Source organism: Hordeum vulgare, chromosome 3H (genome assembly GCF_904849725.1).
Source record: "Hordeum vulgare subsp. vulgare chromosome 3H, MorexV3_pseudomolecules_assembly, whole genome shotgun sequence".
NCBI classification, from domain to species: domain Eukaryota; kingdom Viridiplantae; phylum Streptophyta; class Magnoliopsida; order Poales; family Poaceae; genus Hordeum; species Hordeum vulgare.
In genome coordinates this window covers 610,435,954-610,460,426 of record NC_058520.1, presented here as the reverse complement: position 1 = coordinate 610,460,426, position 24,473 = coordinate 610,435,954, and the positions used below count along the sequence as shown (strand labels likewise).

Sequence of the window (24,473 nt, the reverse complement as noted above, 5' to 3'; positions counted from 1 at the left end):
TATGTAATTGCACCCGTTTGTCTTCGGACTGTATTGACAGTTCGATTTAGCTACCGAGGGCTGAGATCGAGCAATGTCAGTCCACTAACCACTAAGGTTATTCCACAGCCCCCCTTAGAAGAACAAAGGTTGGTCCATAGAAAGATATCACATTCTCTCGTAGAAATTTGGACGTGTATTTTCAATTTGTTGATAAACCGAGCAATATACCCATTTCAATGAAGTAATTGATCTTATAGAAGTAATGTTGGTACATTGTTGTTTTTTTAATCCATGTGAGCCCATGGTTTTGTCGTCTCTATACGAAAAATGAAAATCTAACTTGCAATGTCACTCTTACATAAGAGTGCATGAAAAAGCATAGCTCGTTGATACTCTCTTGAGTATAGAGGAGGTTCGTTAGATGCATGTCCCTGGCCACAAGTTGGGTAGAGATCTAGAGTTTCGACATATGAAGCGAGACGATAAGATTGACAAATGTCAACTTGGCAAGGTTAATGCTGGATAAAGTATTGACGTGAGAGTTCAAAACAAAAGCTATAACCAAGGACACATGAATATCTGAGTAAGACAAGACAGTTGCCAAGGGAGAAAATGTGTGGGGAGGACAATTTGCAATGGAAAACATGGCATATTTCGTCTCATATCATCTCCTAGTGCATATCGGATCTTACCTATCGTCACATCTCCCCGCTCATCGCCGTACGGCTTCCACTCCACCTAGTGCCAACATCCACTAGCCATGTCTCACAAGATCAAAGACTCTGCTAGACTCTTGTATGGGACGGGGACCACCAGCCACACTTACAACTATACAACACTAGTTGAAAGCCACCACCATGATGCTACACTGCTAGAGGGTATTGCATCACCACAACTACCTCCTCCATTTTCTCTAACGCTAGCACACATGTGGCTCCTACAATCTGTGTTGTGTGATTGGCATATCGAAATCCACCGCACATCGGACCAACATGCATATATCACACAATGTCCCGGAGCTAGAGCCGAAGAAGTCCACCTCTTCTTCCTCCCATCTTGCCCTCTATTTATTGGCCTTGTGCCCTTACCTCCACACCTTGTGAAGGGTTAGAGTAATTACAACCTTTTAGCAATAACTAAAGGATGAGGAGAGGTTGGATTCAAATTGTTCTAAACAACATTTACAAAGAACAACCAAACTTTCAGCACAATATCCAGTCAAAGGCGATCCAAATAATATATAACACAATTGTTTTTTCAATAGAGTTGTTAGTGAGGCAAACTATATAATATTTTCTCTTAAACAAGGGGGTGAAGTGATTGAGGGTATCAATGACTTAATGAAGCATGTACTCAAATGTATAAGAAAATGTTTGATGCTACACTTGACTTCCAATGCAGACTCGAGGATGATGTTTTTGGTAGAGGATGAATACTTAGGCAGAGAAAACTATTTCATGGGATCATTATTCACATACCAAAAGTTGCAAATGTCGGTGATATACACAAATAAAAACATATTTATGTACTTGTGTGGCTGAAAATTTTCTATCACGCACTCTCGAAACCTCTACCAAGTAATTTGTTGGAATGTGATATTTATATAGTAATATTAACATGAATACACACATATACTTCAACTAAGCAGCAAACATTAGTAAAAAAAAGCAATCATTTTGTTCTTTCCTATCTTTCTCTAATATAGAATATGTGGTTTAACCATGGATTTTCAAGATCAATCTCATAAATGGAAACAACTAACATCACTTCGTCACAAAACATGGTTTAACCAATATGCTATTATATTTTTACATGACAGATATAAGAAACGTGTAATGAATGTATTGCAACTTTTGCAATATGTAATTAAAAATGGTTTAAGGTTTTTGTGAAGAGACGACTTATAAATAAAAAAGTTAAGTCCAATTAATGGTTTTATAAACATTATGGGGCTGCTTGGTTTCCAGCCACACTTTATCACACCTCGCCTTAGACAACTTTGACCAAGTTAGGTGTGTGTTTGGTTCTAGCCACATCTAAGGCAAGAATTTTTTTTGTGAGTAGTAAACCCTACATGTCATAGACACAAAAAAGTGTGGGAATATTCCCTTAGACAAGCCAAAGTGTGGCTAACAATTTGAGCAACTCAAGTAAGGCAAGTGTAGCAATATATGTCAAAGGTAGTCACAATCCAAACAACCCCTATAATTTCCAATAGAAAAGAGAAGAATGTACATGTCGTTTGTTGGTTGGCATGTGTGTGCATGTCACCATTGGACATCACAGTGTGTTGGTTGGCAGACACAAAGCTAAGCATACGCACAACCACTCCCTAATGGCAATCTGATCAAGTAGATCGATCAAGAGTTTTATCATACTTTGAGCCAGAGTTTATGTTGTACATGAAAGTATTTGCCTTCACGAGTAAAATTTTGGCAGGTTATTCCAAGCATAGAGTTTTAAGGTGTTTCCGCTCTGTTTTGTGTTTTGCAATTAATACATGTTAATCCAAAAAAATTATTTAGTGCTGATGGAAAATGTTTATGCAAAAAGTGTGTTCACTGATGATCGTGTTCTTCCTGCAGCGGCTCGGGAAGGAGTGACGTGTTTTCGAGGTAAAAGGCTGAAGTGAAAGTGCCACTGGGATTGCTCACGGTGCATAGAACTTCCATGGCAGCACAGGCGGTTCCAAGGCCCATCTGAGCTCCTCTTGCTAATGTTAGACAGTGAGTTTTCTCAACCTCCACTGTATTAGGCATGTAAAATTACTTATCTAGAGATCATTCATTTTTTTCCATCCATTTGTTATAACCATGATACTTCTTTCTTCGTCACAAATGGATCCTTAATTATGCATGTCGCGTTGTTTGCGTGAGAACGGACGATCAAGTCACATTTCTTATTTTCTGTTGTTATTTAAGGACCTTGCGGTTTTAAAAGTATGTCTCAAATGTAAGAATGTGGATATAATGACCAAGTAGCTGGTTGGCATCATCCCATGAATTATAGGAAAGGGGGTTGTAGTTTTTAAGATGTATAGGAGAAGGCACTGGCATAGAACTGTTTATTCCGGTTTTTAGTTAGGCTTTGTGTAGTGATTACCTCAGCTATGAGAGTAACAACCATACCATCTTGACGCATAATTGCAGATTGTGTTTTTTTTATAATTTGTATGACTTCTATCTTTTACCATTTCCATGTAAATCGATATATCCTTGATGTACATTCCTTGATTTTTTTAATGTTAGGGGCCAAAATATATATCCTTAATTCGTTCTTCCTCCATACAGTGTTGATGATAGTAACCCTTTTATGCATATTTAGATTGTAGTCGGTAACTAATTATGCAAATGTCGTGATCTATCTATTTGTTTCACTTTAGAGTTGTTTTAATTTACTAGAATTGCAAAAACTTTTACATAGAAACCTATTTGCAAAGTTAACTTCTGACGATTTTGCATGTTCCAATATATGGAGGTCCCTGTCAGAAACCTTCTGTTCTTGTTTTTCCTTTTAAGGGGTAAATAAATAGCTATAGGTATGACCCTTCAAAGCTATGGATCTTTCAACAGGTAAATGAGCAAAACAATTATTGTTAACCTGATAGTTATCTTGTGTTGTTTCATTTTATAAGGATATTTCATTGTCTAAGGCAGGTTCATTTCCCTTCTAGTTATGTATATGCTCAATCTAATTAAGCGTTTTAAGTGCATTCCTCTTTCAATCAATTATTATTTCTACATTTCTATAATATTTTATAGTATATGTCATCTGTGATTTATCTTTGTACTTATATGGCTGACTTGCAAAAGAAATCACGGGTAAACCAAAAAAATAGCCTTAGTAGATATCAAAGATAAGATAAAGTGAAAGTGGGTATTTTTGTTCGATATTCTTGAACCAATTTGCTAATCCTTTTTTTCATCATGTTTTTATTTTAAGTTTGAAATAAGGAATTGGAACTGCAACATCTTAAAATACTTGACAAACTACAGGAAGAAACATAAAGAACTTGCTCCTCATGAAAAAAATCCACAATATCATTGTCACATGTTGTTTTATTTGCTATGAGCATAGATATCCTCGCGATTGACCCGGGCGAAGTAACTTTAGAAAAGCTTGTCCCTTACCCTACTAAAGAGTTAGTGTCTTTTTTAACAAGAGTTGCCCATTTTTATTGCTCGGCATACACTAGTAGAAAACGGGGCTATATTCCCGGTTGGTAAGGGCCTATAGTCCCGGTTCTCCAACCGGGACTATTAACTTGGGACTAAAGACCCCCACCCCTTTTAGTCTCGGTTTGCCACGAACTGAGACTAAAGGCCCTCCACGTGGCTACTGGGGCTCGAGGTTGGTGTTACCAACCGGAACTAAAAGATTATTTTCGAAATACTTTTTAAAAAAATAAAAAAAAATCATTTTTTTTATTTTCAAATCTTTGAATTATTTGACAATTTAATCTCTAATTACCCCTACTCACTATTCCAGCGTGGGGCACTCATTTCAAATCGTATAACTTCTCAGCCAGTCACTCACTCCACTCATTTCGAATCATCTAACTTCCCGACGGGTCACCCATCTTCTCACTAATCCAGCCCAAGCACGCTTAACTTTCCGGTTCTATCTCCACTACTCCACTTGTTGTTTTATTGACAATAGTAAGCTATCAATCCTATTAAACCTTAGGTCTTGACGTCACATGATTTAATTTTTTGAATTCCAAAAAATTATTAAAATAATCAACAAAGATTAATAGATAACAATAATTAATTTAAAAACTTCAAAAGGAAAAAAAATTCAAAAAAACTCAAAAAATTCTTAAAAAGAATAAAAAACAAAAAAATCAAAAATAACTAATTGTTCAAAATAAAATAAGTAATAATAATAATGATGATGAATTTCAATGAAAATCAAATAAGTAATAATATTATTTTATCCATTTTTTGCCATTTATTCGTTTAATATGGCATAATTAATATCTTTAAATTTGTAAATTGAAATTCGACAAATAATATATCCATTATTATCAGAAAATTGGGAGGAATCCAAATATGACACCCTTTTTAAATAAAATTAGAAACAACTAACATAGCAATAAAGTAATATTAACTAATTATGAAAACAGAAATTAAAGTTAATTATATTAAAGTGGCAAATATAATTACTTTAATATAACAGAACTAATTCTACCAACTATAGTGCCCACCTTCAACCTTTTCAATGTTCATTTGTATTGTTTTTTAACTTCAGTGTCATTTAGCTCAAAAAACCATTAAATGCATGAAAAGTAGCAAATGAAGTTAGAAAAGGTTGAAATTTGAAGATGTGGCTTAGAATGGTGCATATTGAATACACAAAAAGTCTGGAGTTCAAATAAGTTAAAAAATGAAATGTTTTTCTAAGAGATGAGTTTTCGTCCGTCACCCTCATACTTCAAAGGCGATGGTCCAGTTTGTACACGAAGTGCATCCAGTTTTTGCTGTAACCCTCTCAACTTTTTATCGCATGCTATGTGGTCGAAATGATGATACCATGCCCATTTTCAATCATTTCAGTGTTTATTTATATTGTTTTGTAATTTCAGGGTCATTTAGATCAAAAGAACACTAAATGCATGAAAAGTAGCAAATGAAGTTAGAAATGGTTGAAATTTGAAGATGTGGCTTAAAATAGAGCATAGTGAATGCACAAAAAGTCTGGAGTTGAAATAAGTTAAAAAATGAAATGGCTTTGTAACAGATGAGTTTTCGTGTGAAACCCTCATACTTCGAAGAAGATGGTAGAGTTTGTACACGAAGTACATCCAGTTTTTGTTGTAACCCTCTCCACTTTTTATTACATGCTATGTGGTCGAAATGATGATACGATGCCAAGTTTCAACCTTTGCAGTGTTTATTTGTATTGCTTTTTAATTTTAGGGTCATTTAGCTCAAAAAATTATTAAATGCATGAAAAGTAGCAAATGAAGTTAGAAAGAGTTGAAATTTAAGGATGTGGCCTAGAATGGTGCATAGTGAATGCATAAAAAGTGTGGAGTTGAAATAAGTTGAAAAATGAAATGTCTTTGTAACACATGAGTTTTCGTGCGAAACACTCATACTTTAAAGGAGATGGTCCAGTTTGTACACGTAGTGCATCCAATTTTTGTTGTAACCCTCTCAACTTTTTATCACATGTTATGTGGTCGAAATGATGAGTTCATTCATAGTGACAACAATTAAATGACTAAAACAACTATATAAGCAAAATACTACCGTTTTAATTAAAATCCTAATTTAAATTATTTTGAAAATAACCAAATAAATCTTAGTGTGACAACAATCTAACATGTGACTAGGAGCAAAAAGAATTAAATTAAAAACTATTTTTAAGCTCAAGTTATTCACAATCTTGGGTTTGAAGCAAATTTGAACAAATTTAAATTTAAATCATTCAAATTTGAAAACTAATGGTACAAAAAGAAACTATATACAAAATTTTGAATCTAATGCAAAAAGAATCACTCAAAACATCAAATATCCTAAAAGATATAAGGAATTTAAAACAGAAACTAAAAACAAACAAAATATGAAAATTCTATAAAAGAAACTTTCAAAACCTTTAGTCCGGGTTGGTATATCCAACGGGACTAAAGGTTAGACCCCTTTAGTCCCGGTTTGTATCACCAACCGGGACTAAAGGTCTATCTCTAGTCCTAAAGGAGCTCGTAGGGGCCCCAGCCTGACGCCAGCCTGCCACCACCCCTTTAATTCCGGTTGATAACACCAACCGAGACTAGCGGTCACAAATAAACCAGGACTAAAGCCTAGCCGTTGGAACCGGGACTAGAGGTCACATTAGTCCCGGTTCAAAATCCGACCGGGACTAATGCTCTGGACGAAAGGTCATTTTTTTTACTAGTGATACCACTTTTGAGAAGTTAAGTGATAATTATAGTAGTTGATAAATATGTAAGTGTATATATTGCAATGTAAAGCACATTGTGGTGCAAGTATATACATGCAATGGCAGACACATTGTGGTTATTATAATTGTTATTAATAGTGTTTTACCCAACTGTATTATGATATCGGCGGACTGGATATGATGGAGTCAGGTTGGGTGCGGCAAGTCACTCTTCCTGTTGGGTGGCTGCCCTTTTGGTTTCGAACTTCCTGTCGAGTGGTCTTTTGAACGTATTTGAATTGATTATGTTTTATAGTCTCATGCGATATTGAGCACCATTATGCCTCGCTCCTATCACAATTGAGTGTCTTTTTCATTACATTGTTATCCTATATGGATGCATATGCTAAATCAAGATTATAACTGAATTAACATTACTTGCTTGACCAAAATGTTGGGACCGACACCCTCGCTTCAAGACGCGGTCCCGATCTAGTTTTACACTGTCAGTTGTAACTTCTCTCACGCGCGGTCTTGGGACAGCGATGCAGCCATGAAAAAGAGCGCGACCATGGAATGGAAGTGTTGCCCTCCTCGAACAACACGAGAGGCGGGAGCATGAAGGCCGACCTGGATACATGGAGTTTGCTGCCGGGGAAGTCGCTAAGAAAAAAAAAGTGGATGCGGGTGTTGGGAAAGGATAATGTACACGTGTTGCCATCCTGATGGCTAGTGCCAGTGAGGCGAAGCAACCGCCGAGCGTTCCGCCAGCGCGCCGGGAGCAATCGTTTTCCAATAGGTAAACGTTTATACACGGCGCGCCGGCCGAACCGTTTCGGCCGGACGCACCGCGTTCGTCCGATCTGGGCGGATCGCGCGCGTTCCCTCCCCCCGCCCAAGTCACCGTAGCCCCCTCCCCGCGCGCAGGCGCCGCCGTCATGTGCTTCCCTCCCACGCAGGTCGCTGTCGCCTCCTCCCCCCGCGCAGGCGCCGCCGCCGTGTGCTTCTCCTCTGCGCAAGTCGCCGTCGCCCCTCCCCGCGCGCAGGCGCCGCCGTCGCGTGCTTCTCCTTTGTGCATGCCGCCATCGCCCCCTCCCCCGCAGGCACCGCCGCACGCCCTCGTATCCTTCGCTGGCGCTGTTGCAAAACCACCATCGCCGGTGCTCGGGCCGAGCCACAGGGGAGATGACATGGCTGCCTCCTGCCATGGACTGATCTGTGTGTATGCATGTATTAAAAAAAGCTACAAGCGGTGTGCAAAAAGCTTCAAACGGCATAAAAAAAAGCTTCAACCGTTGATAAAAGAAGTTACAACCACGTCCATGAGAGTTGCAACCAAACTTCGCCGGAGTTTTGTAGGCGGAGTTGCAACCATGATGAAAAAATGCTGCAACCATTATAGAAATTTGATACATCAGTCATTCTTTTTGTTGCAACCGTATTGTTTTTTTGCTACAACCGTTGACATGGGCGAGTTGCAACCATGATGAAAAATGCTGCAATCATTATACAAATTTGCTACATCAGTCATTTTTTGTTGTTGCAACCGTATTGTGTTTTTGCTACAACCGTTGACATGGGCGAGCTGCAACCATTATGCATTTTTGCTACATTTGTCATTCTGTTTTGTTGCAATTGTATTGTTGTTTACAAGGGGTTGCAACCATGAGCGCACGCTGCTACATCCATGGAGGTTAGAAACGCACAGAAAGGCGACATAGGCGAGGGTGGCGAGGGCGGCGACCGGCGGCGAGGGCGGCGACCGACGGTGGAGGGCGGCCAGCGGTGAGGAGGTGAGGCGAGGCGGTCGGCGCGTGCTGGGGCGTCGGCGCGGGCTAGGCGCGTGAGGGGACGGCGGCGCGTGCGAGGATGGCGGGGTAGTGGGGCGCGCGCGACCAGATCTGACGGCAGGGGGCCCTAATCTAACGGCTGATGTACGACCGGCGCGAGCCCTCGGGCCGGCGCGACGGCGCCTAGCACTGCCCTTTCCAATATTCTTAAAAAAAATACCCTTCAAATTGTGTGAATGAAAAAAGAAATTCGTTTCGACAAGCAAAAAGGAACCGACATTGGCGGTAAGCGTGTAATAATTAAATAAACCGACAGAAGGGCAGGGGGCTTCCCGCAAAACATAACCCCCGCTCCTCCTCCTCAGACAAGCCCTCCCCGTCTACGCCGCCGCCGCCGCCGCCCCCGCAGGTAACGGCGGCTCCCGGACCTTCACCCCCGCGCGCCACGAAAACATCGGTTAACTATCCCGCACCTTCCGATCTGTGACGGGCCGCCCCCGAGTAGCCGCTGAAATCTAGGGTTCCTCCTCCCCCTCCCCCTCCCCCGCGGGCAGTTTACCTGTTCTAGACGAGGGGGCTGCCACAGTTCGCCCGGTCACCCCGGGCTCTTGCTGTGCGGGTATCGCCAAGAGAGAGTTAGGGTTGCTGCTGATTTGGTTTGTTTCCCTTCCGCAGGTCACCGGCTTCGATTCGCGCCGATGGCGGAAGAAGCAGCTGCCAATGTAAGCATCTTGCAACAGAAATTTCATCTTACTTTTATCTCTGGGGGGCAGGCCTTCACGCCTCTGCTAGCTCTTGTGTACGGATGCCTAACTAGTGACTGACATGGTTCTGTTTGCGGCGGCAGGTGAAGAAGGAGGAGGAGGAGTTCAGCACCGGGCCCCTGTCCCTGCTCATGATGAGCGTCAAGAACAATACCCAGGTGGGTGGGCCTCCTACTTGTCTTCAAATTTGAGATACCATGGCCCGAATTCCCTTTTTAATGCCCTGTCTTTCTGTCTGTCTGCATCTCTGTTTGAAGTGAACACCCCCTTCTTTGAAAATTGAGATACCATGGGCTGGAATTTACCTTTTAACTATCTGTCTGTCTGTCTGTCTGCGTCTATGTTTGAATTGAACATCCGCAGGTATCATTCTTGTGTGGTGCGCTGGCTGAAAATCCGATTGACTTTGTTGCTCGTGATCAATCCTGCTACGCAAGTGAACAGTGTTTCCGTCACCTATGTTTGCAAATAGTGTAGTGATGTGGAAGTTAAATTGGTCTGGTTTGTAGTATGCGAGTAATCAGCATAGTTCATGCACATCGCTTGTCCTAGTGTTATTGTTGCATATGATAGGCTCTATATATTGACTGAAAAACCAATGTAACCCTGTAACCTGAAAGTTAACCCCATTCAGTTCGGGTGAACCATAGTTTCTGTAACCTGAAAGTTCATGGAGCTCTGTACATGTTGAAAATGAACTGTTGGTTCAGGAATTGCCTTTGGTAACAATGTGTGCTCTTTTCCCTGCAAAGGAATCAGCATGGTTTCCGTGCAGCGTCTGTCCTAGAGCTATTGATGCGTATATATGTTATGCCCTTTTTATCATGTGAAACAAATGCAACTAGTTAAACTGGAAGTGGTTCCGTCGATTGCTGCCCACTTAGTACTGTGAAGTTAAATTGGTTTGGTGTGTAATATGCGAGTAATCAACATAGTCCTGTGCAGCATTTGTCCGAGTGTTATTCTTGGATATGAGAGGGTTTTCTTATTGACTGACCAAAGGCTACTCTGTAACCTGACAGTTAGTTCCATTTAGTTTGGGTTAAGGGGTAGTTTCTATAACCTGGAAGTTAGCGCAACTGTGTACATATTTTTGCAACTGAATAGTAGTTTCTTGAATTGGCTTTGGTAGTAATGATATGTTCTATGTTGCAAAGTTAAATTCCCCAGCACGTAATATGTGAGTAATCAACATGGTTTCTGTCCTGCATTTCTCCTAGTGCTATTGATGCACATATAATATGGCCTTTTATGACGTGAAACAAATGCAGCTCTTTAAACTGAAAGTTTTCTTTGTCAAATCTGTTTATGTCTTTTGGCTGAAATTTTAAGGAGGTGATGCAGTGGTCTCACTGGATAGTATCACATCGCATTTTGACAAGTGCAAGTATGTACTAGTGATATGGTTGTATGTCTTCACTTGACTACCGCCGCGCTAATCATATGGTTCCTAAATTGAAATTTTCTGGAATTGTAAATTTTATTGTTGGCCTACCCCAACTTGTTTGGGACTGAAAGGCTTGGTTGTTGGTTGGTTGGTTGTAAATTTTATTGTTGGTTAGGTATGTAAATACTCCACGTCATTTTGTGTACCTGTTTAGTAACTATGGCTAATTTGGCTGCCAGATTAGTTACTGGCTATTTAATGAACCCTTGGGTGACCCCAATGCTCCGTCAGCCTTGATTAGTGTTTGACTATTTGTATGGACGGGGAAAACTGAGTATTTATTATAATCTATGTTTGCTTGATGTGCGCCTGTAGGCAGTTTGGATGTAAATTTTGCATGTGTGTAACCTTAAACCTTTGCTTTCCACAAATAAATGCATTAATATACTTGTACCTGGTATAATAGATAATGAAGCAGTAGATCTCGAGGTGACTGCTTGTCTGCACTTGCACTTGCTATTACAGATGATCTCCACTTTAGCCCTTGTTCTGATAATATATTCTCTCTTCTGCCTCAGGTACTTATCAACTGCCGGAACAACAAGAAGCTACTTGGTCGCATGAGAGCATTTGACCGTCATTGCAACATGGTTCTCGAGAACGTTAGGGAGATGTGGACTGAGGTATACGGCACATTACGCCAACTGCTGCACTGTTTCCTTTATCTTGTAGTTTACCGGTGTGACTGTTCACTAACATATACCCTTCTCTGGTTACAGGTTCCAAAGACTGGCAAAGGCAAGAAGAAGGCCCTTCCAGTGAACAAGGACAGGTTCATCAGCAAGATGTTCCTCCGCGGCGACTCGGTCATCATTGTTCTAAGGAACCCCAAATGATTTAGACGATGACGACACCTCGTATGCCCCAGAAGAGTCTCTTTGCTATGCAGTCGCTGTTAAGTTTGTAATACTGAATGCTCTAAAACAGTGAGTGTTTAACAGATGATATCAAGTCGAGATTTAGCAGTGTCGACTACTGGTCCAGTGTTGTAGTTTGGATGTTACGAGTTTTGCCTGTCCTGTATCTAACTTGCACTCATAGTTTCTATTCAGATCATCAATATGTCGGCAGAAGACGATTTAAGTTTGAGAAATGTTTGATTTGCCGTTGATTCCGGGTTCTGCAAATTTGTAGTTGCCCATCTGAACTTGCACCGGTGATTTCTATATGGATCATCTATACCCAAAAAGGAAATTGGTTCACAAAGCGAAAGTAGAGAGAAAAGGATTAGTAAATTGCTGGTTCTGATTATGCATCACAGGGGTCCATAGCTCAGTGGTAGAGCAATTGACTGCAGATCAATAGGTCACCGGTTCGAACCCGGTTGGGCCCTCGCTTGCTTGTTTCTTTTTTTATTTTTGCTTCAGCTATGTGCAATACATTCCTCCTTACTATTAGTTACTACCTCTTCAGTTTTTATCCCAGGGCTTTTAAAAATAATTAAAACTAAGACAATTTAGAGACAAGTGAATTCATAATAGTGAGCCAGGAGCGTGAGACTACCATAAGACAATTTAGGTAAAATCAACTGTTCTTCACGCTTTTATTTTGCAATTTAGGTGAAATCAATTTAGGAAAGATTTCACGAAATCGTTTAATTTTTTTTAATCAAGAATCAAAATGGTTGTTCCATTTTATTCCCTCTCTCCCAATTCCGGCCCGGAAAGGGCATTACCCTGGTTGTTAAAGTTGGTGGTATGATGCATCTAACACAACTCTAACAGAACTTGTACAAACTCTTATTCCACCAGTGCATTGAAATGCAAGGTATTTCCATTGTGTCAAAGAAAAATCTCTCGTAACAGGACCGAAATCATAGTGATAACAAAACTCACACATTGCACATGCTCTTACATCAGTTGATTCTATCTACTGCAGATTATTTAAAGCCAGTTCAAATTCCATCATTTTTAAGGAGAAAAATTCGAGTTTTCATCTGTTTGACTGATTCCTTTTTATGGGGACCCAATATTTTCCGTCCAGTAACATGGGGAGGCCCCCTCCCCCCTCACACTGTGCGATTCATTTGCCACGGGGGCAACTCCCAGCGGTCGTTTTCGATTTTTCGTTGGGTGGCACGCCAAGGCGACCCTGATCGACCTACAACGGCCAGCTAAGTTTTTTTAATATTAAAAATTGACATGAACCCCAAAACATTCTTTTATAAAAACATAGAGAAAATCTAAAAATTGAAATTGAATCTAATATTTTTTATGGAAAATGTTGTCCTCTAATATCTTAAATCAATCATGGATGTTAAAATATATATTTAAACTTGTCGTGGTCCTATAATTTGAGTTGCCATGTGAAATAAATAGAAAGCATCCATGATAAAAGATGGCATCTCTTAGAAAACAAAAAACACCATATAAAAACAACATTGCCATCTCCTAATACAGAAAATGTCATCTCTTAAGAATAAAAAATGACATCTCTAAATAACAAAATTGCCCTCTATTAATAATAAAAATGCCATCTGTTAAATAATAATATGTCATCTATTAAATAATAGAAATGCCAATTCTTAATAACAAAAATGACATGTAAAAATAAAAAAATGACATCATTTAATAGAAAAATGCCACGCACAAAAGCAAGCTTGACTTGTGAAAAGAAATAAAAAAAAGTAGACATAGTTCAAAAATTAATAAAAGTGCCATGTTTATTTTTTAGAGAAATTGCCATCAGTTGAATAAAATGGTAGACTAGTATTCAAACCCAAGTGTCCTAGGTGCAGGGTCACACTGCTAGCCAGCGCGGTGGCTGTAGTGTTTTGAAAATAGTTTGCTGGCTTTTTTCTTATAGCGAACTGGTTTAAAAATTCGTCCTGCGATAGGATTCGTGCAAACGAATCCGACAGGGCAGAGAGCGTTCGCTGGAACCACGCCCCCTGGCTGACGTTCTCCAAATAGCATCCATGAGGCGTTAGAATCGTCTGGGCCTGGAGCCCGGTAAGTATGCAGACATAGACCCCCCCCCCCCCCACCCCACCCCACACACACACCCCGTCTGGATTGGATGTAAGCATTCATAGTGCCAGCAGGCCAATTGGAAAGAAAAGAAAAACCAAGTGCAAATTCATTAGTTTGACTAGCAAAAGGGCCCGTGCGTTGCAACGGCAGAAAAAATACCACGCACTTTTAATCTTTTTCTAACCCTTTTGATTTATTAAAATAATAAGCTAACTAACTAATGTAGTCAGTCCTATCCTATTTTGTTAAAAAATCAATCCGTCCATTGTTAATTCCATCATGATGAGAAATTGAGCGGGACAAGCAAAGCAAAACAAAGAGGCTACGTGAATTGATCAATGGACTGTTATCTTATTTCAGGGGTAGAGAATGTGGGATCAGATGACAAACTGAAGGTGGTGTTCCATTCTCTCTCTCTACAACCATACAATCTTACATTCAATACATTCATTCATCAGCAAACAAATTCTCACAAAACAAAATTTCTTGTCGGTGCTTGGCACACGGTTGGAGGCATGGGGAGGGGATTTCACCAGATGATGAGTTCTTGCCGGAGGTGGGGATACGATGAGGGGGGCAAGGGTTAGGCGCCTCTATCTGGCCATAAGGAGTCGCCGTTGCCGCGCCATAACCTCGGAGTTCCCCATGTGAGCCATGGAGGCCCGCCTTCACCTGCAAGTACTTCGCTCCGCCGCGCCTTATCCGCGCGCCGCCGTCGTTCTGCATCGAGCAGACACATCATTCAAAGTCGTTGTAGCTGTTGCGTTCATTTGATCCAGAAGCTGTGCTCGAGCGCCGAAACAGGGGAAGCAAGCAGGCAGAGGTACGACCGCGGAGGCGGGTGGGTTGAGATCGCCAACAGTGGTGGCTGAGGTCGGCCTCGGCGGCGAGTGGTGTGGCAGCGGCCTAGGCACATGCCATGGTGGACCAGGGGTCGAAGCGATGCGCTCGAGCGCCGCAATGGGGCAGTGAGCGGGGAGAGGTACAGTCGCGGAGGCGGGTGGGTTGAGATCGGCAGCGGTAGCGGTTGAGGTCGGTCGCGGCGGCGAGTGGTGTGGCGGCGGCCTGGGCACAGGCCAGGGTGGCCCAGGGTCGACGGGAGGAGGCGATGCGTACGGGTATAATTTTTGCAGCGAATCGTTTTTTTCCTTTTGCGTTGCAGATAAATGATGGAGCGCGGGTTGAATAACAAAAATTACAAGGGCTTTTTTATAAAAATACCGTGGTGGGTTTTCCGACGAAAGCAATAGCCGTTTTATTATTAGGTATAGATTCGGCAGTCTTGTACTTCAAGCCGGGCCGGCTGTATTAATTATTTTGGCGTGGTATTTTTTCATACCAAATCCGAAACACAATTTCTGTTTATTAGCCTCGATGTCTGGGTTAATTTCAGAGTGCCATTTGTGCCTGCATGCTTTATCTCAAGATAATTGATGTCATGTCAATTCTAAATTTACTGCTGAGGTATTAGTTTTATGTGCCAGAGCCACACACCCACTATATAGTCTGATAGTGTGTACCGGATTGAACCATACAACAGATACTACTCAACTTCGGGAAATGTAAATCTGTATTGTCTGTATCAGTTCATCTATCTGATTTCCATGTTCGTTCGCCTGCGTTGGGAGTCCGATGAGCTTCAAGACAATGGGTACGCAATTGGAGATACAAGGCTTCCACTCATTAGGCTGCTCATAGTGGAGAGTAACATATAGTAGTATCATACATATGTTGCTATTGTATGATACTACCTTCATAGTACATAGTATCATAAACTAGTATCATAGATGATCTCATTTATTGACATGCATGACACATAGCATAACATTTAAAATGTTACGGTATCTACCTATGTTAGTTTAATCCCCTCTCTCTTCTTTAATTACTTGCCACATCACCATGTTTTCTAGTCCCAAGACTATGTTACTAGCTATGATACCCCCACTATGACCAGCCTTAGCATATTTCAACGCCTCCTGTATTTTTCCATATATGTTCCATGTATATTACATATATGTTCCATGTATATTAATTAACTACGTCCCTTTATTTTCCCACTGGACAGATGCATGATCGATTTTGCTGGCTTCAGACTTATAATTGTAATATGCCGCATATATACTAATACTACTACGAAACGAGCAAAACAATGGTGCGGCATGTCAAGGAGCAAGCAACATCTTACTGGGCAGATAAGCAACCCAACATTTGAGGTGAGATCGCCCAACAACAGCTGCACTACTACTCAACCAGTCCCCTATGTTGACAGATGTACATAAACATTACACAGTGTCGACCCCCCAGATGAACGTGGCGGTTCCCCCAGCTTCACAACAAGGTTTGTGGTTTTTGTTGCTCGAGTGTTCACCAAAGCTGGCTACCACCATTCTTTGCTGAGTGTTTGGGCATTGAAACCTTAGTTACGCAAGAATTCCGTGAGTTGAGAAAGATGCTCCAAGCCAGAAAACTGAAATGAAGATACACTGGGGCAGTTGACCTTGAACAGCTCAAGGTTTTTCATTGCTTTGCATCCAAAAGTCACTTGAAAGCTGCTGGAGCTGGAGCTGCAAGCAATCTCCAGGACCTTGACCTTTTCATAACAGTCATGTTCTTCTCCATTCACAAGGGCACGGAAATGGAGTTCGGGATCTTGAAGCTGCCTGATGCGAAGAATACATAGTTGTGGTAGCTTGCCAAGGAACTCTATGTCACTTTCCATTAAAGTGGCCATCTCTAAATCCAATTTTATGAGCTTGCTAAGTTGGTCACTTCCCCAGTCTGGCAATTTCTCATTAAGCCCGTGCAGTTTAAGGCTCCGCAGGTTCTTCAAAGGTAGGGGAATGCCATCCAAGCAACAACCTTGATTGTTGTTGTCCTTGTTGAGGCGCACAGACAAGGATTCAAAATGGCCATGATATGAGATTGCAGCGAAAAAGTGCTTGCTGTTATGCTTGTTGATGCCGGACACTCCAAGCTTGCGCAACTGGGTGAGCTTCTTGAGCTCTGGCAAGAAGGCCTTTGCCCCTGAAGCGGCGACGTTAATGACACCGAGCGTGTGCAATGCAGTCAGTTTCCCAATCTCTTCGGGCACCTGAACACCGACTAGGCGATGGCGTCTGCATACATCAGGCAACCAAGAGGAAACATGTGGTGGTGTTGATGCTTCTGAATCAACGGTGATGCCGGCACGAATATACTGCAACTTGTGTAGATTGATGATGCTTTCTGGCATGGTAACAATGGATGTTCCCCTGACGTCCAGAGTCTGCAGCTGCCTCAGCTTACCAACCGAATCGGGCAGGAATGTGATGTGGATGCACCTTCGTAGCGAGAGGAACTTAAGGCGAGGTGGTAGCTTCCCAATCTTGTATAGGTCATCATCTGTTAGATTTGTGGTGTCCTCAAGATCAAGCGCCCGCAGCAGTCTCATATTGCTGCCGGAAGAAGAGATTAAGAATGACCTCCACTCCCCAAACACTGTCAAAGACCGTAGCCGCGACAAGTCCATGCTCTTGAACACAGCCTCATCTCTGTCCCAGCTGTTGCCTATGGTGAGGTGTTGTCCAGTGCGATGCGAGTTGAGGCTGCAATGCCCTTCAAGTGCAAACACAAGGTTATCCTCCATTGGCCGTGAGATGATGTACTCGCGGAAGAAACCATTGACTTGGCGTGTGCTGATGAGCTTGGTGCTTATAATCGGTGACTCCTGCTGAATTACACTCAACTCCATGAGCTCTGAGAATAGCCTTTCCCCGTTCTCCTCTGCCGTAATATCTGCAGATGCGTCCCTAGAGTAACCTTCTGCGATCCACCGCCTGAGTAAACGCCTCTTCCTAACGTTGTAATCTGCAGGGAAGACCGCCAGATAGAAGATGCATGGCTTGACTGAATCTGAGCAATCATCAAAGTAGGAGTGCATCCAAGAAAATAGACCCTTCAAGGTATGAAATTCCGGGCTGGTCTCCAGAATGTGCATGAAGTCGTTGCTGAAACCCTCCAAATCACTGGTGGTGCTTTCACCTATAGCAGCTATTACTTTGGGAAGCCCACCGCACTTGGCAATGGTACGCTTCATCATCTCATCATCAAATTGCTGCATGCCATTGCTACCACCATGAGCGATCTGCACAAACAAATAATGGCCGAACAAATTAATTAATTAATTATGAGATATACACAAACAAAATGCTGCTAACTAGCTAGCTAGCTTGCCTGAACTGGATAGATCGATCATATCATATGCATGCATTTCATTTGAATGGCCGACTAATCAATAAATATGCATGGATTTGACAGCATTTAGTGTTTACCTTTGTGAATAGATGTTAGGCAGTGTCAGATTCCAGACCTTTGACGTTGAGCACTCGGTCATCTTTATTTTCTACACAATGTCTGGCGACACTTCCTTCAGTTGTAATGACAACGATACAGCCTGTAGTAGGCTTGGAAAACAATGCGGCTCTTATCAAATCCCAGTCATCCTTGGATCGCAAACTTACAACACTCTTCAATGAGCTCTACTTCTCCCATCACTGTAGCTGCATGGATTTCCTCAACTTGATTTTCAGAATAAAAACTGGTAAGTAAGCTTCTGGCGAAAACCAGCATATAGAATTGATTGGGTACATCAATCCAGATATGATGTCCGAATTCCACCTCCTTGAATTCTTTCGACTTGCTCCTTATTCCCTTGTACACTCTATCCATAAGAACTGATTTTCCTCTTCCTTCACCCCACACGGAGATCGTACCACGACATCTTAACTGCCAGTTCAGTTCGCCCATGCTGTTACGGCGCTCACAACCCTACAAATAAGAAGTATGATTAGAGGTGGGTCAACCAATATCTCCAGCGGATGGAGAAGATCGAGATGTAATGCCTTTTATGACCATTTCATCCTTGCATTGTTTCACTTCCCCTACTAGGATAGTACTTCCCCCGTTTCATTATGTAAGGTGTATTATTTTTGACACGGTGACCATGGCACATAATTATAGTCAATCTAGGACGAAATGGCCCTTGGCTAATTAGTTAATTATAGGCAATTAAATCATTTAGCCTAGAAAAGAAAGAGCTATATGCAATCGGGAGGAAGATACTTTCCTTTTTTTTTTCTCTACGAGGAGAAATATATGCACTCAGGGAGAGATACTTTCCTTTTTTCTGGAGGGTTATAAATGGAATTACGAGAAATCAAAAGAAATGCACCTTGCATTGTGAAATTTTATCAAAAAACAAATACACCTTATCTAAAGGAATGTAGGGAGTATCATTCATCTCTAGCATGAACAATACATAGTGGAGAGGTTATATACGGTGCATAAGATGGGAGCTTTTTTCATGTGAAAATGGCTATCGTTTGGAATATGAAAATGTTGTGGAAGGACCACAAACACAAGCTTTCTAATGGCTACCAGGGATACGGTGATGTATACCATGTCAAATTTAAGGTTGAAAGAATGGGCAACATCTGGGTTCATCGATCTTTTGTAACTTGGCAAAATTCGTCTTTTCAAGGTGTGAACAATCTCTGGATGAAATAATACATTGATCAAGACACGTATGCTAAGTTACAAGGACAATTCTCTTGTACATGTATCTTTTCATATATCGTTTTTTGAACTTATAAATACATCTTTTTGCCAAGTTACCAAATGTGGATTCACACATATAGCCAGGTTCTAGATATCCGCTCTAGCACATCTACCCGGATTTACGCTGGTTTTAAAAATCATGGTCAAATTATTCACATATGTATTCACAATTCCTGTCAAAAAAGATTTATAAACATGGTATGTAACTCGTTGGAAGCACCTTCTGGTTGCAAGTTTGAAGGACCATAGGAGGGATGAATGGGGAATTTTCAACTTCTAATCTTAAACTTGTTTAATTTGCTTGGCACTAGAGCAACCCTAAGCATGGAAGAACAACATGATGAATTTTTTGCAAGAGTATAGTACTGAAGGAAAACAACGAGTTCTGGAGACAACTTGAGGGTTATTCTCAAAGTTCTGATAGTTGGCATGATCCTACCCACCTGTCTGACTAGCAGATAGTATCGGTGGTTTTGGCTGACTGCTGCAGTGCACACCTTTGAGTGCAGCTTGTGTATGAGTTTAATTAATTATATAGAGGTTTTTAAATATAATTTTGGGACCAATTATATAAAATGTTTTTTTTGCAACTGCATGTCTCAAGAGTTTGCAACTTGATTGACTTAAATTGAGATAACAATTATTCAACTTAGAAATAACAAATCTAAAAATCAAATAGACTAGTACGAGCGCTCCCCTTTACCCCTATGAGGCTATGATTAGCTAGCTAGCAAACAGTTTTTCATGAAATATATGTGTGTAAATAGTAGTACTAGTTCATCCTGTTCCAACCGGACGTGCATTTGAAGAAGAGGGAGGGGGGGAGACCTTCTTGAAAATGGCACAAATATGTTGATCATCAGTGAAGCGTCTGAGATCCGATACTTTGTACGGCTCCCCTGTGCACAAAGTTGCAAGCCCTAGCTGCTTTGTAGAGATGACGATGCGGCTGCCGTTTTTGCAATCTGGCAGATACATTCTGATGGCATCCCACTCTACTGTAGTGGAAACTTGTTCCACAATGACGAGATACTTCTGCTTCTTCACTTGCTGGATGAGCTCGGCCTCCATGCCATGGTATTCTGTATGCACCGCTGCTTTCATCCCGTAGAACTGAAAGAGCAAGCTCCTGATGAAATCTTGGGGGTTGAAGAGACCATGGTTCAGCTTTACCCAGGCGTGGCTTTTGAATTCTTTGCAAATTTCTGGGTCACCGTATGCCTTCCTGATGATGCTTGTCGTCCCGTCACTGCTAGTGCTACCACTACCTCCTGACCATAGCGAGACGACTTGAAGGTCATTGCCTTCACTCGTGATGAGCTTTTGGAGGTCCGCGATGCCTCCGCATCTCCTCCCCGCCGCTTCCCACACCTCGTTTAGGATGTGGAATGCTGTTGACGATTCAGCGGCAGTGGTGGCTGGTTGCTGTTGCTCAGAGATCTTGGATGTGTTGTTGGTGATCAGGTTGTAGCGCAAGTTCCTCTGGCTGAGATCCTCGACCCTGGCCTTGAGCTGCTTTATCTCCGCGACCGCCTCGTCGAGAGGCAGGACCGGTGCCATGCAGGACGGCACCACACGCCACAGCAACGATGACTTGTTGATGTCGAGGTGGATGACAAACTCGACGCAGTCCTCCACGTCGAAGGCGAGGTCCCGGAGCTGCCTCACCCAGGTCCGCACCAGCTCGTTCTTCACACGCTCTGCCGCGTTGGTCACGTTGAGGAATGATTGCATCATCTCAAACTCGCATGTGATGAACACCAAGTCGTTCTGCACCCGCACCTTGAGCTTGGCCTCTTCCTCGATCGCCGTCTTCACCCGGATCAGCGTCCCCTCCACTGCTGTCTTGGTCAATCCAAGTGCGAACTCTGCCATTATTGGTGGCTGTATCTTGAGATCTCGCTCGCTCACAGTTGTGTGTCTCAGTATATATCTACTTAACTGGGAGTTGCTGATGGGATTAGAAGCTAGCTATCAATGCTTTGGCTGCTGCTCTTTATGCTTGGAATTCTATGTCCAGCAGATGGAGATGCGAATGTGAAACAGCTTGAAGGCATCACCTTGTTTCTATCAAGACAAACCATCTGGTTGGTGAAATGAGAAGTCCTGTAAGTCCTGATTTATTTATTTACTGACAATTTGCCATTTTTAATTTACTGAACGAGACTTGTAATTAATCGATTATGGTAGCTAATGAGTCTAATCACGTTACATCTTGTCACATGGGGAGTGGTTAGATTGGAATACGTGTCTAATATGTGTAGGCTATACTAGCAAAAGGGCCCGTGCGTTGCAACGAGAGAAAAATATAGCACACGCTTTCAATTTTTTTATAATCATTTTAATTTATTAAAATAATAAGCTAACTAACTAATGTAGTCAGTCCTATCCTATTTTGTTGAGAAATCAACCCGTCCATTGTTAATTCCACCATGATGAGAAATTGAGCGGGACAAGCAAATCAAAACAAAGAGGCTACGTGAATTGATCAATGGACTGTTATCTTATTTCACTCATGGGGTAGAGAATGTGGGATCAGATGAAAAACTGAAGGTGGTGTTCCATTCTCTCTCTCTACAACAATGCAATCTTACATTCAATACATTCATTCATCAGCAAACAAATTCCCACAAAACAAAATTTCTTGCCGGTGCTTGGCACACGCTTGGAGGCATGGGAAGGGGATCTCACCAGATGATGAGTTCATGCCGGAGGAGGGGATACGATGAGGGGAGCAAGGGTTAGGCGCCTCTATCTGGCCATAAGGAGTCGCCGTTGCCGCGTCATAACCTCGGAGTTCCCCGTGTGAGCCATGGAGGCCAGCCTCCACCTGCAAGTACTTCGCTCCGCCGCGCGCCGCGGCCGTTCTGCATCGAGCAGACGCATCATCCCAAGTCGCTAGTAAGAGATGGTACTACAACTCTTCTCACTTTGTTTCGAAAGTAAGCAAGTGGATTAATACGAAGAATGAGACGGCATACGGCATACAGCATCAACACGTACGTAGTCAAATCCGTATCCGATTGGTGTGAGAAGCAGCGTGCACGCATCGAATCGGCCATGCAAGGAAGGAAGGCGGTGGGTGTACATACCATGCACGGGGAAAGAGAGGCAGGTTGTAGCAACCAAGGAAACGGAACGTGGAGCGGTTGCGACTCGCTTTGTAAAGGCTCCTGGTTGGTTCGGCTCTTGCATGCACTTGCCCGCCTCCGTGTTGCAGATAAACGATGGAGGCGGGTTGAATAACAAAATTTACAGGAGCTTTTTTACAAAAATGTCGTGGTGGGTTTTCCGACGGAAGCAATAGCCGCTTTATTATTAGGTATAGATAGTTCGACTTAAGAAATGTAGGGGGTTTAGAGTCGGAATCAAACATATGCAACCTGGCATGCAGGCTATAATTTACACTAGAAGGGTTGGGGACTTAAAATAATCACTCTGTTTTAAAATACAACATGTATTACTTCTTTGAAAAGTCAAACCTTTAAAGTTTGATCAATTTTACTTCTTTGAAATACATCACGATTCATAATATCAATTCGCTATGATTAGTTCATAATGAAATGAATTTTCGTACTCTTTTTGTTTAATATTGTGGATATCAATATTTTTGCTCTGAACTTGGTCAAAGTTAAAGAAATTTGTCTTCCAAATAACTAAAGCCCCTTATGTTTTGTAACTAATGTGTTATTTAGTTTGGCAGGTGGGGGTGTCTATATTGGTGCAACATTATCACATGGCGATGTTCCTTTTTTCTAGGTGATGAGAGGGTGCACGGGACTGATACATTTTTATACTGTCATTGCTGATTGATTTAAAAAACAGTTGACCCGGTTAAAATCATAAACCAAATTAAAAATTAAATAGCTGATTTGAATGAAAGAACTTCAAAATTAAGGAACTTAGTGAATTAAATGAGAGAAATTGAGAAATTGTTGACCCGCTCAAAATCGGATGATTCAATTTTAAATTGAATATCTTAAATAATTATGAGATCTTAAAACTTAAAAAGTATAGTGTATTGTACAAAAGAAAATGAGAGAACTTTGAGGAATTGTGGACCTGATCAAAATTAGGCGATCCAATTGAATGTGTGATCAAAATTAGCGTTATAAAGGATATCAAGATATCATGGAGCCGCTAAATTAGGCTGGACGCAAGATTATAGGGACGACGGTCCAGACGCCTAGCCGTAGAGCGAAGGTCTGAGTTGTTAGTCTGATGGCTTCGACCGGTAGGCTGCCGTCGACGTATTGTGCTGTATTGATTTAATACAGTATAAGAGAAGGAGCATCTATAGTCTTGCTCCGTGATGTAGGGCTTACATGGTAAATTGTGTTAACAAGTATGGTTTCGCTGTCTATCATTTCTGCATTGATCTATAATAGTCGTAATGGATCTAACACGACTCGCATTTCTGTCAACAGAGTAGCCTAACACGCCCGCCTCAGCAATTTGGACACATTAATTTCATAAGCTTGTAGGTTTAGTTAAATTACTCACGTATTAGAACGATCCAAAGTCAGACGTTGTCGTCCAATTACACATCTCCCCACGAGATCACTCCATCCTTCAAGTTAGTAAAAAAAGGCTGAGGTCCGACTTTATAAATAAAGCCAACATGCAAGGTTCAGAAGCAAACACCAGCATACACTGGTGGAAAAACAGGCTTCCGTCCAGCCCCATAAGTCGCGAAGCTGTAGGAACCGCGACTAATGGGACCTTTAGTCGCGGTTCTGGAGGTGAACCGCGACCAAAGGCCTGGGCCCAGGGCGCTCGGTGGCCAGCTGGTGCACGTGAGGGGCTTTAGTCGCGGTTGGCCAGGACAATGACAACCGCGACTAAAGGCCTTCGGGCACCTTTAGTCACGGTTTGCCAGGCCAACCGCAACTAAAGCCCCTCCCCTATATATACCCATCCAGCAGCCAACACTTAGCCATTTGGAGCCATTCTCTTCACAAGTGGGTGTAGGTTTGCTTTTGGTTCCTCTTATGCACATAAGGTGTTTGATGAAATGCCCCAAGAGCATGAAACAAAC

At 41.9% G+C, this 24,473-nt stretch overlaps 2 protein-coding genes and 1 non-coding gene across 4 annotated transcripts; 2 read left to right on the top strand and 1 right to left on the bottom strand.

The window, feature by feature from the left end:
* Positions 1-8,980: 8,980 nt before the first annotated feature.
* LOC123441091 (small nuclear ribonucleoprotein Sm D2-like) lies at positions 8,981-11,979 on the top strand. 2 transcript variants are annotated; one of them, XM_045117613.1, is made up of 5 exons: positions 8,981-9,066; positions 9,333-9,379; positions 9,505-9,579; positions 11,387-11,491; positions 11,588-11,979. In XM_045117613.1, exons 2-5 carry the CDS (start codon positions 9,356-9,358, stop codon positions 11,702-11,704), a joined length of 321 nt encoding a protein of 106 aa, XP_044973548.1. In that variant the 5' UTR covers positions 8,981-9,066; positions 9,333-9,355; the 3' UTR covers positions 11,705-11,979. The 2 variants fall into 2 exon arrangements, with proteins under 2 accessions (XP_044973548.1, XP_044973549.1); XM_045117614.1 differs by lacking the exon at positions 8,981-9,066 and adding an exon at positions 9,097-9,114.
* Positions 11,980-12,129: 150 nt separating this feature from the next.
* On the top strand, positions 12,130-12,201 carry TRNAC-GCA. The gene has a single exon. It is a non-coding gene; the product is annotated as a tRNA-Cys (tRNA).
* Positions 12,202-16,256: 4,055 nt separating this feature from the next.
* Positions 16,257-21,310, bottom strand: LOC123442266 (disease resistance protein PIK6-NP-like). Its single transcript, XM_045118297.1, has 3 exons — positions 20,264-21,310; positions 18,497-18,646; positions 16,257-17,963 (listed from the first exon to the last, which is right to left on the bottom strand). The coding sequence occupies exons 1-3, from the start codon at positions 21,308-21,310 to the stop codon at positions 16,257-16,259; spliced, it is 2,904 nt and encodes a 967-aa protein (XP_044974232.1).
* Positions 21,311-24,473: the final 3,163 nt, after the last annotated feature.

Excerpts from the sequence above, each read along its gene's own strand:
- LOC123441091 (XM_045117613.1), top strand. The coding sequence starts at position 9,356 with ATGGCGGAAGAAGCAGCTGCCAAT. Across the intron at positions 9,580-11,386 it reads GCGTCAAGAACAATACCCAG|GTACTTATCAACTGCCGGAA; the intron begins GTGGGTGGGCCT and ends CTTCTGCCTCAG. Across the intron at positions 11,492-11,587 it reads TTAGGGAGATGTGGACTGAG|GTTCCAAAGACTGGCAAAGG; the intron begins GTATACGGCACA and ends CTCTGGTTACAG.
- LOC123442266 (XM_045118297.1), bottom strand. The coding sequence starts at position 21,310 with ATGGCAGAGTTCGCACTTGGATTGACCAAGACAGCAGTGGAGGGGACG. Across the intron at positions 18,647-20,263 it reads TTTGTGCCATTTTCAAGAAG|GGTTGTGAGCGCCGTAACAG; the intron begins GTCTCCCCCCCT and ends TCTTATTTGTAG. Across the intron at positions 17,964-18,496 it reads AGTCGAAAGAATTCAAGGAG|ATCGCTCATGGTGGTAGCAA; the intron begins GTGGAATTCGGA and ends TTGTTTGTGCAG.